Consider the following 17,353-nt stretch of genomic DNA (forward strand, 5'->3'; position numbering starts at 1 on the left):
TGAAATATCGCACCTTTTATGTGGTCAAGAATGAATTTTAAAATTCCTGCAACGTTCATAACGTGTAAAGCGACACACATCGCTTTACACATTTTTACAAATAGATTTGTAACAATACGACGAAAACAAATATATTTGTAAAAATACAAAGATATTTGTACTTTTGCAAATATCTTTGTAAAACTACAAAGATTTTACTAAACACGAGTTTCCTTGCACAGCTGATAAAAGTTGTGCTTCACATTATTAATTGTGATGTATTTTTCTCTTAAGTGCGCTGAAGCATTACACGCTTCAGCAACAAGCCATTGAAAAAATAATGTTTAACATCTATTAAGTAGACATACCTAAACTTAGAGATACTGGAACGGAGAGCTGTCCATGGTGCTGCAGTGGCTTAGTTTCAACTTACTGCTAAGAAAGATGAAAGGTTTCCTACCTGGCTGCTATTCCTGTTTTAGTAAGTGATGATATTTTGAAAAACTGGCCAATCATAAGGTCTGCTTGAAATTCTCCATCAGCTGTCTTACATCAAATTTTAGTAAGTTTTTGTAAATTAATTCAGTGACATACTAACATACTTCATGATTTTTTTCAGTTACTGTGACTCATTTTTGACAATGTGTATGATATAACTGGTGCAACGTAGTTCAGTATAACTGAGTGAGATAATCTTGTTAGCCACACCTGAATCTTTCTCATAAAGAAACTGCAGGATATTTTCACTGTAGAGCTTTTCTTAGACATCTAAGATGAAAATCAGGACAAAAAATTTCCTCTAAAAGGAGAGTCTCCATTGCAGGGGAGGGTATCACCCTGATAAGTATGCAATGTTCTGCTGAATCCTCTCTTCTTGGGTCCATCATCTCCCTCGGCACTCTAGCTGAGGACAGCATGAAGAAACGATCTTCTCAGCTCTTCTGAGAGCAGACATCTGTTGCTACGGGTAGTGAGGATGGGTGTGCAGGTCCAAACAGGAGAAACTCACCTGAGAGGTTTTCTCACATCCAAGCACTGGATGGAATGAGTCGGGATGAAGAAAACAATCCTGATTCCTGGGATTTGTTAAAAAAAAATGTCTGTCTTTAAATGTCTACATCATTCCAACTTGGCATTGTTGTAGATAGATTTTGATTTTGGATGTTTTTTTAGTTAAATAAATAAATAAGTACTTTTCCTCTGATATGCCAATTAAAACAATTAAAACATAAAATATCATAAAATTCAAGATCAAACTGACACTTTAGTTTTTTTCTAAACCATTTGGCTGTTGGGGTTTTTATTATTCTAGATGGTTTGAGCTGCCTGGACTGATGATATAATTTTATTTTATGTTGTTTTATTTTCATCCATGCACAGGGAGAACATGCAAACTCCATGCTGTGAGAGCTAAAGACTTTTTTGCAGTGCTGATAACCACGCTGCTGTGCAGCCTCTTTATTTTATTATTTCATTTGAGTTCTTTTAATTATATTTTTGTGAATGTTTTGAATTTAAAGTAAAAATAAAGTATTTCAATTCAACTTTTTGATTTAAAAACAACACACTACAAGGTAAGAATTCAAATATTTTTTTTATTTATTAATTTAATTATGTATTTCTATCTCCGCTGTCACCCACCCGAAAAATATAAATTGTGGTGTGTTCAAAAAAAAAAAAAAAGAAGAAAAGAAACAATGTCATCTTCTTCAACTGCATCATTAATCAACAAAATCAAAGAGGCAATGATCATTATCATTATTACAATAATAACTCAACTAGCAGAATATCCACATTCATAACAAATCCATATATAATTGCAAAACACTCTTCAACACCACTCTTCCATTAATATACACAAAATCCCCAAAGGTCTGTCCTGGAAAAACAACAATAGAGGAAATCTGAGGGGGAAAAGGGCTATGGCTTGTAAAGGAGGGAGTGAACATGTGTGACCAGCAGAGATAATGGATCTATGATTAGTAAGAGTATATGGAGGAGGCACACTTATTTAGTTAGACCTATACAAAACAAGCAGTTTTAAGTAATAACAGTATGCTTTCATGGACAGATTTGCCTGCATAAAACGGTTCAATGAGCGCAGGATTTGGGGAGCAAAATTTCAAGAAACATATATAAGGGTTGTCAGATTAAATATATATACCTATGAATGACAACCACCCTCAAACATATATCATAGAAACCAAAAGTGATAAAACTCAAAGCAAGGTTGATAACTTTTTTTAAATAAATGCAAAAGAAGATTTCAGGAGGATGAAAAAAAAAAAAAGGTTTCGGTTTGACCATAATATGTACAAACAATGCTTGCTCACCCAAATCTTATCAAAAAAGCTTTTTAAGTTGGTCAGAAAATGAGTGCAAGCTTAAGATTATGTGAGTAGCTTCTTATTTGAGAACGTAGCTAGAAGTGACTGACCTGGCTGATATTCTAAGTCTGCGTGTAAAAAGTGCCTCTGATAGCTGTCAGTATAACGTGTAAAAACCTTTCCATGCCTCGGTGTTTGGAACTTGAGAAGACCTAGTCATACAAAGAGAGAGAAACATTAGAGGAAAAAAATAACTGTACACTCTGCATGTACAAACAAACTATATACACACAGACATACCATATATACACACACATATCCAATATGTACACAAGATTTAGCCAACACATACGCACATTTATACATTTATGTATTTACAAACACATTCACTCGTTTCAGCAGGACCTCTAACATATCTCTCTCTGTTCTCATGTCAGGCAGAAATGGCAGGAATTTTTTTTTATTCAGGTCAGACTGGTGTCAGCGGAGTCCAGCTGCAGAAATAAATGAGTAGTTTTACAGCAATTCGACTGGAAATATGGCCACAATGAAAACAACAAGTTCATCCCCCCTGCTCTGGTCAAACTCTACACAATACACAGTCAGTGTGAAGCAAACGTCCGTATTGAATCGTCCATCAATGGAGAGCTCCTCGGCGATTGTTGGACAGAAAACATTCGCTGCTGTGTCTTTCTATAATATTTTTTAAATATTAATACCCAAAAATAAAGAGCAGGCTGGTCACAGCAACGTGCAAACTGTCGTATAGGGGGAGTAGGTAGAACACAAGTTCGTCCCTCCAGTGCTTTAGAGCAACTTTGTTCTCCATCAGATTGTCTCAGTATGAAAACTTGGTTCATATAAAATGGATCGCTCCATCCGATTTTTATCAAGAAATAAATATCTCCTCCAGAAGATGTCTGATGAAGAATTTCTTTTTCCTTTAAATACTTTAATAAGAGTAATCCGTTATAGAAATATAAATAACATTCTGTCCAGTTTTTCCAAAGTCGTCTTTGAAGCAAGATTTTTTTTGTTCCTCAGCAGTTTTTGAAATAGGCTGTGCATATTTAATTTCCTTTTAAAACTCAGAAAAAGAGGAAAAACTAAAACATAGTCTGTCAAAAATCAAGAAAAAAAGACTCAAAATTTGTAATAATAGAGCTAAGGAGAGAGAAATGAAAGGTTTAGATATGAGTCAGCTTGGACTGAAATAACAAGAGAAGTCAAGCACCTTTGAAATACACTTTAGGTCTCTCTCTCTTACTTTGAGAACCACGCTGTCCTTGGCCTGTGTGTTCCTCCGTTCTGCTAATTGATCAGACTGCATAGCTGTTCTTTGCATGCTCGGCGGGCTTACAAACACCAAAGTATGTCCAGCCCACCTTAAATCGGTGAAAAATGGATCCAACAATGAGGTGTCAAACATATTATTTTCAATCCCTTTGTCAAATCAGAGAGAGAGAGGGCCCAAGTAAAGTGAAAAAAAAAGAAAGAAATCCCAGCATTTCCTTACATGGTCCGCTGGGGGATTGCACCATCCCTAGAGACAAGAGAATAGGACCAACGGCCCAAGTTCTCCCTTTGTCAGCCAATCGCGTCACGAGAGAGGGCTCTGGACATTTGGCCATGCCACCCCGAAGACTGCCGATGGTGCATCAGCCAATTAGGTTCCACATTGTCCTCCATGAAGCTTTGAGAGTGGCTAGAAGGGGGAGAAAAACAAGGGGAGACACAGAGAGAGAAGAAACGGGGCAGAGGTTCTTGATCAGGTGCTGTTAAAGCATAGATATCGAGCGGCAGTCTCTCCAAAGCTGGACTCATCCTGTTTTTTTTTTGTTTTTTTTATAATTATTTGAGTGTGTGTTAGTGTTCAGCTCTGAGGCAATTGCTTGTTTACCTGAGTCACTGAGGTATTTTCACAGCAATGTTAATTCAGGATCATTCATCACACAGGTAGATTTCACAATGAAAGGAGGAAGTAGCCCTATGTGTCTCTGCGTTAAGACTGCTAGTGTGTTTACGTTTTGGTTTAACTCTCACTGGTTTTAAATCTAATCACTCTGACCTCCTCACCGATCACACGCCACATTTAAACAGAATGTGAAGCAGACTGGGAAAAAACACACAAATCTTACAACAGACAGTTCAAAATGAAAATGAATATGAATGCATGTTAGAAACACTTCCAACAATAGTGTTTTTAGGCATTTTACACATATGACACAACATTTATTCCCAAAATCATGTCAACTTATTCTAATATCATTACCATGACATAAACTTCAGATTTTCTTTTACTTTTAAATAAACACATCTGATCAAAAATAAGAACATTTTAAAATCTTTGTTTTTTAAATGTGGGTGCAATGTAATATTTTGAAACAAATCAACCCTTTGGTTGAGCTTATCTAAGCACATTTACCTCAGGCACTTAATGGCTAATCTAAGACAATCTATATAGTTATAAATGATCTATTTATATGGAAAAATATTATTTAATACATTCCACTGAACAACCATTAACATCACTTGTGTTTAAGTGCATTTAAAGAAGCAGTTTGAGGAGTAGATTGCTGTCACTCAAAGTGAATTAATGAGCTTCTACTGTAACATGAAATTAAACAACTTGCTAATTTTTCTATCCTAAATTAAGAAATTGCTTGTAATGACCTTAAATACAACCAGATATTTAAATAGTGCACTTCTAGAGGGGGGAAGGAGGAGCAAAACAGGATGCACAGAGAACAGAGACAGAGGCACATCAAGAACATGTTGCAGAGGGAGGGGGAGACAGCGAGGCAGTGGTATGGCAGACACACAGACAGCTCACTTGGTAAAATGGCACCATTTGTTTCTGTTTAGCACCAGTTTGTCATGTATCAGTTCTGAGATTGAGAAGAGAAAAAATGCACGAGCTCATTCCGGAAACAAGTAGTCCCTTAGGTTGAAGAAAGCAAAACAAAAGTTTCCCAAAATGTTTTTCTGTAACTCAAATCCTAGAGCATGACCCTTTCAGCACATCATTTAAGTCTCTTTCTAACAAAGCTTCGCTGGATGCCCATGTGCACATCTATAGTTAAACCCTGTTGAAAAACTTTCAAAGGCACTAGGAAAAAAGCCAGAGTTCATCACCGAGTCTCTACTGTGAAAGACTGCAGGCTGGCTGTTCAGGATAGTGATGCACCTTTAGTACCTTGCAAAAGTATTCAGACTCCTTGCACGTTTTTACATTTTCTCATGCTACAACCACAAAAGTTAATGCATGGTCTGGGGATTTTATGTGATAAACCAACACAAAGTAGAGATATAAGGAAACTGGAGAATTGTGGGTTTAAAACCTTAAAATTTCTAAAAAGTAAAGCATTTGTATTCATACCTTTTACAACGATGCCTCTAAATAAAGTCAAACGAAACTAATTACATTTAAAAGTTACATAATAAGTAGACTCCATATGGGTGCAATTTCATCTTAGGATAAATCCAGATTTTCTGTGAAGTTTTCAAAGGTTTTCTGGAAACGGCAAGATGAAGACCAAGGAACCCAGCAGAAAGGTCAGTGAGGAAGTTCTGGAGAAGTTTAGGTGAGTTAGCTTATAAAGTAACGTCCAGAGCTTTGAACATCTCACAGAGGAGTCTTTAGTCCATCTTCTGAAGATGGAGAGAGGATGACACAAGACATGGACGTCCATTAAATGTCCGGTCGAGCAAGGAAGCATTAATCAGAGGCAGCCAAGAGCACCATGGTGACTTTGGAGGAGCTTCAGAGCTCAGGTAGGACAATCTGTCGACAATCTGTCTGTGAACTGCTCTTAGTCATGCAGTTCACAGAGGAGTGGCAGGAAGTAAGTGACTGACAGAAGCCGTGAAAAGGTCACAGAAAACATTTGGATCTGGTCAGACTAAATTTGATCTTGGGTTTCATGCATCGAGGTTCATCGTCCAGCAGGACAGCGACCCGACGCATACAGCCAGAGCATAAATGGAAAGGCATGTGTTGGATGGTGTAGTCAAAGTCCAGACTCTAAGAAATTGTGACTAGTCTTAAAAGCTGACGTTCACAGATGTTCTCAACAACCTTCATCTCTAGATGTGCAAAGCTGGTTGAGATGTTCCACCAGACTCTGCTAAACAGTAACTCTGGTTACTTTGATTGTCTACAAATCGATCTGAAATATTAAAAAAAATATGTCTGCTTCCCCTTTGACTTCACAATTATGCTCAACTTTGTGTTGGTCACATAAAATTTCAGGAAAAACACATTTAAGTCTGCTGTTGTGACAAAATGAAATAGAAAAAGGTTTAAAGAGTATGAATACTTTTAAAAGGCACTGCTGCTCCGTTGGGTTTACAGCTTGTACTGCTTCCTTTTTTAAAGGCTACTCTGAAGTCTTTGGGGTGCAAGAGTTTAGTGCTCAACCTTTACGTGATGCAGTCAAAGAGGCGAGGGATTCAAATAGCAGGTTGCTTTCTGTGACAGACTCAAAGTAGGTGCAAAGTATGGTGATCTTGTCCTGCAAGACCAATACTATCTAAAGCTCCATGTGAGCATCAAGTCCATTGAAGAGCCCTTAGTGTTAATGTGTTATGCATCATACAGGGTGATTATTATTTCTCTCCCTCACAGTGTTCTTCTCTCTCTTGCCCAGGTCATAAGGACACATGTATGTTTTCAAGAAAGTGTCTTTTTTTGTATAAAATTGAAACAAAACAGTAGTGGGGGTACAGTTTTTTTTTCCTTTGTGCCATCTCTCTCTGATTTGGCTCCTCGCTGTTGTGTTTGACCTACTCCCCCCTTTAATCTGCGATTCCCGTAGTTGCCGTTGCTGTGGTTCCAGTTGCCTGTGAAGTTGTCTTTAGATTGCCACGGAGCTCTTCAATCTGACTAAGTTGTGAATCAGGAGTGGGTGAGGAGGGAAGGTCTACAATTTGGGGGAGGACTCCATTGTGGGGCGATGTGTTGGAGAAAATGCCAGAGGAAGAGACTGTGGGGCCTTGATCGTTGGTGACCGCTCCTCCTTGTTCTCCTCCTCCTCCTCCCCCTCCACCTTCAGTTTTCACACCGGGGTCTGCTGAACCCAGGGAGGAAAGCTGGTCCTCCTAGCGAGATAGAGAGAGAGGGGAAGGAAAAGAGGAGTGGGAGCAGGGAGAAATGGTCGTAGGAGAAATGCCATTCAATGAACGATGGGAGGGATGATGGATTATAAGAATATGTCCAATTAAGTCATGTTGAGAAAATAATATTAAGAACCGGAGGAGAAAAGCAGGAACAATCAGACAAAAAAGGGAAGAGAAAAAAGAAAGATTGTGATTTGAAGTAGTGAAATGTCAACATTTAAACACAGTAAGAGTTGGTGGAAATGAAGACATGTAAAAGTGGTGATGAAAGCAGAAACCAAGAGGGAATCATAAAGTAAAAAAGAAATGATTAAGGGTCAGAGGAGGAGACAGAGAGAGGAGAGAAAGAGCCAAATGAGTTACAAGGTCGATGCATGACGAACACCAATAGAAATGGGAGCACAGGAAAAGGGACACGGAGAAAGAGGAGATGAAGGGGAATTAAAATTCTCCACGGCCAAAAGATCCTGATTCTCCTGGGATGAGAAGTGAGGAGTCGTGTGTCGGGCATCAGGCAAAGCCAAGAGGTTTTCATACCAGAGAGTAAAATCCACTAAATATCATCTACATGTTCTTACATAACTTAATCACTACAGAATAAAAAAAAAATCTTAATTGTACTAAAACACTAAAGGCTTAGTTTATACTTGCTTGTAAACATGCAAGCCACATTGATGCCAGCACCAGAATTAAGAAGCAATAAAGCATAAAATCCAAAAAATTATAATAAAGACCAAACAGAACCAACCTCAAGCTGACAGAACTGCTGCATGTATTTGTCAAGTAGCTTAAAACCTTAAGAAGACACACCATGAAAAAAAATCATATTAAAGTTCCCATGAAACGACTTTTAATTGGTAAATGTCTTGCTCTCCCTCATCTAATGTCCTGAGAAAGTTCTGGTAATGACCAAAAGCACAGTCGTTTGCTGACTCAAGCTAAACATGATCGAAAAGAAAGTTTAGCCAAAGTCCAACGGGAGGTTTGAATTCACTGCTGCACTGAGCAGAGTTTGATGAGACTAACACTGCAAAAAAAATCTATAATTTTCCTTGAAATATCGGCAGCTTGGTTGCCAAGATTTTGTCATTGGAGATAATTTATTTTTAGTGAATTTTGGGGACTTGGATCACTGACTCTTTCCTGAGATAATAATGCGCTGCATCGCCACGCTGGTGTTCCTCCACGATGTACGAGGCCCATTTAGTGAGCCAGTTCCAGTTTAACATTACTGTTTACTGGAGCCTACCCATTAACACCAAAGATTATGTTATTACTTGGATTGCATCAGATTAGTCATTTCAATGTTACTTTTTTAACCAATTTTTCTCAGGTTTTTATGTTTTTATGCGTTGCTTCATTGGGGTTTTGATGGATTTGATGTTTTTATCTCTATTTCTTTGATTTTCTGTAAGGCACTTTGAAAAACTCTGTGTATTATCGGTGCTATATAAATAAACTGGTCCTGCTAACTTCTATTGATCTCATATATATGCACAGTCACTCCTGTTTCACTGACGCTTAGTGGGCCACAATGTGCTGCAACACTGCAGGTTTGCTGCATTTGTGGTTGAAAATGATGAATCTTGGTGGTTATAATGTTAAGCTGATAGGTTATAATAGACCTGCTTGGCTCATTGGATCCTCAGTGTTACTATGAATCAGTGCTATAATATGAAAATGCCTGGAAACATTATGTTTTGTGCTTCTCAGAAAAGCTCAATTGAACGATTTTAACATTTGTGAAAGTGCCAGTTCAAAATGTCAAAGACGATTACTGTCAGCTCCAGGAAAATATCATCTTTTGGTGCATTTTGACAGTGATTGCAGTGTTTACCCTGCTTTTTGGGTTAGACTGCAGTCTAAATATGAAACAGATCATTTAACATTATTGCTCCCATTCATTTGGCTCAGGCATTTTGGAAAAAAGCTTCATAACTTTATATAATTATCATGATAGAGAAATTGGTTAAATTTGACTTATGTATTGACACAAACAAGTACATCATTATTCTGGACTAATTTTTCTGTTTGTTTTTCCCCGAGGCGTTTTTACATGCCAGATATGACATGTAAAATGATCATGGTATGACCTAAAGGAAAGACAGAAGGGTTTTCATTCAGGCATGACATGCACACATTCAGCTGCTGTCAGACTGATGGAAAGCATGTCTAAACAGGGGCTGAGTGAGCAGACTCAACTTCGGTATACATTTCGTGGGAACTTTAAAGCTAACCCTTTTCTAACAAAGTGAAAAACATCAGGGTGAGGACACTCCCTACACCGGCCTTAAGAAGGTAGTTTGAGTTGTTTGAAGTGGAGTATCTCAGCTCTGAGTATCTCAGTATCCCCCCTGCAGCAAACTTGAAAACATTTTGCATCATAAGATACCCTACCAGGGGCAGTTTTGCAACAATGGCAAATTTTAGATGTCAAGAAAGATTAAGGGCAGTTCAATACCATTCACAATAAGTACAAGTCTGGGTGAAAAATACCTGGGCCAAATTATGGGGCCATCACCAGCAGGAGGAACAGGGTAGAGAGCATGGGGTCTTATGTCATGTTGCTTAAACTAGAATTAGATACATGGATGGTCCTTCCATTGGTCTAAGCTTGAGCAGAAGTTTGAGTGGACAGCAGCAATATCACTGAGTATAGACTGTGGAACCACATTCTTAAGTGTGGCTAGACTACACCTTATATAGGGTATATAGCAAACAGGGAACAGCTTAATTACAATTTCCCATCTCACTGACTTTCTACTACGGTCAAGAAAGTGATTTCCCTGTACCTCCGGGTAGGGAAATGGATCATCTGGCAGGGATTATGTCGGAGAGATTCAGTATGCCAAAGCGTACAGGCAAGTTGAACTTAAAATGTCTTGGAGAGATCTCATTACATTCCTTGAGAAGGATATTGTGTTATCCATAGTGTAACAGACATAACGCATGTCTCCTATTCTGCTAAAATTTGCAGAATAGGAGACGCATCTAAAATTATGAGATGGTGTGCCCATGACTCAAATTTTGCAACAAATAGGACTGATAACAGATTCAAGTTATGGAGCTCAAAAGGATTAACTATCTATTATTCGTTTCCCATAAACGGATATTTCAGAGTTTTGAAACCTTACAGAAGAATCATGGACTGGAAAAAGATTATTTTATTTTAGGTACCTGCAGGTGATATATTATTTTAATAGAAATTTTAATGAGGTGTTGAGAAAAAGTGATTCAAGTTTTATGGGGGTATTTCTATCACTATTAAGCCCAGATCAGACAGCAGAATTATCTCTAAATTATATAATGCCATACAGCTACCTAAAGATGAGAATACAGAATACATAAAGAGGAAATGGGAAAACGAAATGAAGGTAATAATTTCACTAGAAGGCTGGGAGGAAATATGTCAACTGCAGTGGGTCTCGACCAGATCAAACACACGGTGGGAGTTAAGCTGGAAAAACATTGCACCATTTTGTGCTACACCCATTCAGAGACAATATCAAATAAATGGGGACGCCTGCTGGAGACTTTATGGGTCTAAGGGATCCAACCACTTCCATGTTTTTTGGGACTGCCAGGTAATAAAACCATATTGGGAAGAGTTCCACAAACATATTGAAGAAATATTCAATGTAAACATTGCATTCAAATGGGCAACCTACAGTTGGACACATGGACCAATAAAGACAAAAAACTGCTGGCTATCCAACTGGCAGCCAGTAAGAAAGCCATCACAAGAAAATGGCTAAAACCAGATCCACCCACTATCGATGAATGGATTGAAATTGTTTACCAGATTTATGCTATGGAGAAGATTTATTTTTTTCTCCAAGTTGAAAAAGGAAAATTTTATAAGATCTGGACCAAATGGACTGAGTATGTGAAACCAAATTGATCTGACTTCACCTGATTGTTCTGGTGAATTATGTGTCCAACTCTTTTATGTTGTGGATTTTCTTGATCGAGGTGGTGCAATCCCCATTTCTTGTTCAATTCTCTGTTAATTTTTGTTATTGTTCACAAATAAAATTGGTAATAGTCTATAAAAAAATACCAGAAAGGCAGTATGGACAAAATCAATTGCACTACTTATCCTCATGTACGACCTTAAATGGGTAAAGCTGTAATTAACGAATGTGATGGAAATCTGTCTTTCTAAAAAAAAAATAAGCAAGAGTGGCCAATGTTATAGGATATCATTCCTGTTTAATGGATCTTATTGCTGAAAATGCTGTTTATCTCTAATACCTAAACTTGATGTTATATACCCAATGTACAGATGAGCACCTATTAAATTTTGAAGCTGAGCTGGTGCAGCTTCAAAAGAAGCTGGATAGGCTGATGGGAAATGAAAAACTCAAATGTGAAAAGAAAAATGCCTTTTGGTCTGCCTCAAGCAATATCAGCTGACGGAAGTTGGGCTTTTCCAACGATACTTTCAACGTAGAAAGATAATATAGACCTTGACTGAAAAGTGAATTAGGCTGAAGAAAAAGTTATTTGCGGCTCTACTAAACCAGAACAATACATCTTTAGTCTTTAATATATCAACTTGGCTGTTGCTGGCACTTAGGTATTCATTGTAGTTACAATAACCTGGTGGTGGAAAGGACAAAAAGGTAGCAGAGATCCTCTAGGCAGAGTGGCAGAGAGTGGTTCCTCTTATGAAGCAAAGAGACTGCATACTTTAACTCTGAGGAAATCCTAATTCTCAACCTTCAAGTTAAAGTTTGTTGTGAGGAACTGAAAAGTTCATCTAACTTATATTTACAATTTAGATTCAAGAGCTTCAATGCAGATTTCAAAATGTCCATGAAATACGAGACTAGCTTCTAACATTGCAAGGAAAATTGAGGGTGTTTTCTTGAGCAGCTGTTGGTTTTAATATAGAGAATGTTCAGCACTTTGTTCAGCACTTTGTGAACACTTTGTGTTTTAGGTCCCCTATGAGGTGACATTTGGTTCTGTACTAGGAGAATGATTGGAAAAAACCTGTCTCCCACATAGAAGAGGCTTTTTGGTTGGAGAGACTTCATCTTTACTTGCTGGTTTTGGTGGATAATGGTCCAGTGCCCACTTGGGAAGGGGACCTCAGCAGGCACTGCATGAAGCCAAAGTTGAAGTTCCTGCACTTTCATCATGATACTTCTGCAGTTCTTAACACTTGGGAACACTGTTGTAACTTTATACATCCTTCTCTTGCATTGTGAACATAATCAAGCATGAAATTTTTGTTTTTGTTTTTGGCACTAAGCTCAAACAGTTACTGTTTTACACTGAAAAATGATTTTGAAGGTTTTAGAATTTTGATGTTAAAGCACTTATTTGGACAACAGTAGATTGTGCAATGACTCTATAAGGAGGTCAATACTTATATTTGGCTAGTATTGATACTGATATTTTTAATAAAGTAGCTATTTTGTGGGAAAAAATAATATTTTTTTTAAGCTGGATGATACAACTGCCTTGGGAATACACCAGATTCCCCACAAAAGGAAAGGAAAACAGAAGCAGGCAGGAGGGTGGAGAGGTTTCTGTTTTAGTCGCTGATCTCCGTTAAGCAAATCATGGAAGGATGGAGCCAGACCCAATATGACCACCTGTTGTCAACCTGTGATGGTTCAAAAGCTATTTATCAGTTAGGATACTGAATAATAAATCTAATCCCTCCTCCACTTCAAACACTCCTACTTCTTCATCTATTGTCAGTTTGCTGGTACATATTTAAATTATCTGGCATGGATTTGTTTGGAAATTTCTTTACCAAGCCCCTGAAAACCTGCATGCATGACATAATTTTATGTTACATAGAAGAGACATGAATTATTGTAATGCAAGTGGAATGAAGTGCTGTTAAAGAGACAGAAAGGAAGAGAAACAGCTTGCATCCAGTAGAAAAAAATAAAAGATTAAAAACAAATTATCAGCAGATAATTTTTTTATCTCGTGGTTGTGATCGTTGTGAGTGGAAGGGTTTCTGTTTTGCTTAAAAACATGAGAAAAAAACAACAACAAAAGAGATTAAGTCTGACCCCCAATTTCTTTTAATGTGAACTACCAGGCCTTTTCTCTTCTCAATCAGAACCAAATGAATGAAAACACTTTGCTAACTGGTGCTATGAACAGTAATAGGATGCCAGTAACACAACCTGAGTGACAACTGTTCAGTTACTCTCAAACACAACCAACATTTTAGTTTAATACCCATGCGTAGGCTGATACACATGTCTATTAAACCCAGAGATCAAGCAGGTGAGCAAATGCATGGCAAAATGTTGACTGACATCCTTTTTAACTTACCAAACTTGCTTGGCTCTTTGTGGCTGTTTTGTTTAACTACTTAATGCATTTAATTAGAGTGTTGTGGTCTTTCTGTTTAATAGCATTGAGCTTTTCAGTACTGGAGACAGAAACACAGCACATTTAGTGGATCCCTGAAATGTTAGGGTTTATGTAAGGACACAAGTGTGCACAAAAAAACATCTTACACATCACCTCTGTCTACTCCAATTTGGAAGGAGGATATTTAAAGGAAAGTGTTCAATCTTTCTCACCCCAATGTTTGAAATTAAAACCTGTTGTATTTATGGGCTTCATCACTAATAAGACTTAAAACTCTTTGCCTTGGTAAAGAACTCTAACTTCACAGCAAAAGAATCAAACATCAAAATACAGAATGAGTGTTGGACATTGTCTGACACAGTAACAGCTGGCTTATATCAACAATCGACCAAACACAATCAGGTGCCGGACACAAACACAAAACACATAGATATTCAAACACAAACTCACTGAAAGACATGGGAAACACAGAAAACAGGTGCACAGTAATCAGTGTTCTTTGGGGAAGGATTGGGACAGATACGGAGATTTCACATAATTCCCAGTGTTTATCAGAGGTTGTGGGGGTGATGGAGATGGTGTGCTGGGGTGTAGAGGAGGTGGATGCACCCTGACGGCAAATGTAAGCAGATGTGTGTATAGGAAAGCATGATAACTAAAAGAAAACCAACAAAAACATGGTATTTCAAGACATAAGCTACAGCTAAAAGAGAGTTAATGTAGGAATTTTAATAGCTTACAGACAGATTCACTGACAAGAATGGGAATGTTTTAAAAGTTCCATACTGGGCAAGAAAAAATGCCCAATAATGTTAACGTTTAATTTCACATGTCTTGCTCACAAATCTGTACTGAAGTTCATGGAGCCACAAAACAAGTGCCTGTGTGCATTTGGTTTTGTTTTTCTTTATTTTTTATTGTTTTTGTCAAAACTCTTTACCATTCATATCAAATGAATAATATTTTTTAAATTTGTAAAAACCATAAAAGAAAAGAACTGTGCCGTATCTCAGACACAAAAACCGTGTCTACATGTTTGTCTTCTCTATGATATTTGTCTGTGGTCTTCCTCTTTTCTTCCTCCATGGCAGCTCTTTCTTCATCATTCTTTGACTGATATGTTCACTAACTCCCTTTTGTACATGTCTCAACCGTCTCTTGTTTCAATGCAAACTGCTAAACCTGAGTTTCCATCCATCCATCTGTCTGTCCATCCATCCAAGGATGGTTATCAAAAGTTATCAAAATGTTTTAGCTACATCAAAGAACGTGGCTGTGGCCAAACCTCAAAATCTGACAATTCGCCATGAAAAATGGTAAAATAACTTCATAATGAAATAATAATCCATCTGATATGTCCAAGATGTTACTATTTCCAGATCCCTCCTACTGAAAGTATCCTACTTTTAGCTACCCGGATATAAGTGAACATTACTTACATAAGTGATGTTAACATTCCTGCTGATAAAACCTCAGTCTGTCTATGTGCTTCAGCCTCTATCCCACCATTATTCTTCAAGATAAGAGCAATTAAACTCCTCTACATGAGGGAAAGACTCTAAACCCAGACGGATAAATGCCCCCAATCTGACCTAATCTGGGTTTTGGACCAAACTCATCCTTCTCCAATTCCTTTTAGTCACTCCTAAAGAAAATCTTGAGAGTATTTTGTCAGATAAACCACTTCAGTGTTCCTGAACTTCTTGGTCATTAAGTAATTCTCAGAGCTGATCCCATATCCATCCCCAAACTCACCCCTCACAGCTGTCCACCCTCACATTTTTCTGTCTTCTCATGTCCTTTCTCTAGATCCACAAAACAATTCAGCTGGCCTGGCCTGCTATAGCATTTCTCCATCTACGTTCTTAAAAGAAGCATCATGTCTGCAGCTCAGCTGAAACATGTAGCTACTTAATGCATGATAATCTTAATGCCCCTCAAATGGATATTAAATATTTATTGACAGTTAATATTTTAATAGCAAAACACAAAAATAAAGGCCTATATGGGTTTCTGATTATTAGCAAAATAGTATAGAGTATATAGTACAGACCAAATATTTATCATGTTTTTGTAGAAACTTGCTTGTCTCATTTTCTCAACACATAAAGATAAATATAAATATTTCATTCTGAGGTCAGTCAAGTGAAGTGTTGCTAGAGGTCTGTCAGAAGAAAAATAACTTCCTGCTTGGAAAACAAAACTCTACCTAACTCAATAAATATAACGAAGACGAGTCCCATTTTAATTTTAATTTTATTTAAATCGTATGTTTATTATTAAGTTTGTCCAACATAACTTTTCTTTTATTAAGTTCTCTCATTTTCAGAATTTTTATTTCATTTTCAGAATTAATTTTTGTTCTCTTTACTCTTGTTACACACCTGGGATGGGATTGTTTTTATTTCTGATAGTTTTATTTGTTCCTGGTTGGTTCCATGTCTCAGGTTTCAGCTATTTTGTTTGTTCATGTCAACTGGTGAAAGCTCTGGGATCTGCCTGTTTTCTCTTTTTGTTCTTATTCATTCAATAATTTTTTTTATATTTAGCCTTTCTGTTGAAATTAGTCTGTGACAAAGAGAGACCATGTCACTGACTTTCTTTGGTTAAATTGATTAAAAATACCAAAGTTAATGTTTTATAAGAATGGGATTTAAGCTCCAACAAATATTGTGGGTCTGATATTTTCCCTTTTGTCCTCTTCTTAACAATTTCTCTGTTTTTTTTTAAAAGCTGGTAAGAAACGTAAGTTTCATAAAAAGAACTATAATATATAACATTTCTATTTGGACTTTAGCTTCTGAGACTTTTTTTTTTCTATCATTATCATACATGTTATTATTTGAAAATGCATGTGAAAATATTCTGACAGACCTCTTTGTGTTTTGCAGTGAAGATGACAGGAAAAATAAAGTGTGTTAACCTGCGGTGGAAATTAAAAGGTGCTGCTTTTGCACAGGGATGCACACAGAGAAAACAGTAGAAGTGGAAAAGAGGCAGAGTTATGGATGGAGTGAAAGGTTGGCGGTTTGGGTTATTACCTGGGTACTCGGGGTGGGACAGGCGCAAGTCGGGGCTGCACTAGGATGGACTGACGCCTCCCCTAAGAGAAATCACCGTATCTCATCAACATAGGAGGAAAGGAGAGGAAAGAAGAGGAAAGGAAAGGAAGGCTAAAACTAAGAGTTGGGAGGAGGGAGCCAAAATCAGGAGGGAAAGCTGGTGCGCAAGACGAAAGGATTCAGAAGGGCAGTGAGGGCCGAGGAAAAACACAACAGCCACCAAAACATAACACATACAGTACACAACACAAAGTGAACAGAAAACAAGAACATAAATATACAGATAAAATCCTTCCTGAAGCACATTTACATACACATACAGAACATAATTGCCAAAACACCAAACAGTTTCAGACACTTAACAGCCTGAAAGCCTTCCAGCAGCATGCCATGCAGTTCATCATTAGCAGAAGTCATGCAAATAGAAAACAAGAAGGTGTTAAATCGTGCAACTCCAAAACGACATCTGGATGTGATAACGGCTGATAAACTGGCTTCAGAGCTGAATCTGGAACATTC

At 37.5% G+C, this 17,353-nt stretch overlaps 1 protein-coding gene across 7 annotated transcripts in view; it reads right to left on the reverse strand.

Moving 5' to 3' along the window:
• Positions 1–1,554: 1,554 nt before the first annotated feature.
• syngap1b (synaptic Ras GTPase activating protein 1b) overlaps positions 1,555–17,353 on the reverse strand; it is a 153,786-nt gene continuing 137,987 nt past the window's right edge. For 6 of the 7 annotated variants that reach the window (XM_055047232.1, XM_055047236.1, XM_055047234.1 and 3 more), the window contains one exon: positions 3,925–7,406. In XM_055047232.1, the coding sequence (XP_054903207.1) occupies positions 7,104–7,406 (303 nt within the window). In that variant the 3' untranslated portion in view covers positions 3,925–7,103. Of the gene's footprint in view, positions 7,407–16,813; positions 16,876–17,353 lie in introns of all 7 variants that reach the window. The other variant, XM_055047235.1, reaches the window with a different exon arrangement.

The sequence above is a fragment of the Poeciliopsis prolifica genome, unplaced genomic scaffold (genome assembly GCF_027474105.1).
Source record: "Poeciliopsis prolifica strain line A6 unplaced genomic scaffold, Auburn_PproV2 SCAFFOLD025, whole genome shotgun sequence".
Taxonomy (NCBI): domain Eukaryota; kingdom Metazoa; phylum Chordata; class Actinopteri; order Cyprinodontiformes; family Poeciliidae; genus Poeciliopsis; species Poeciliopsis prolifica.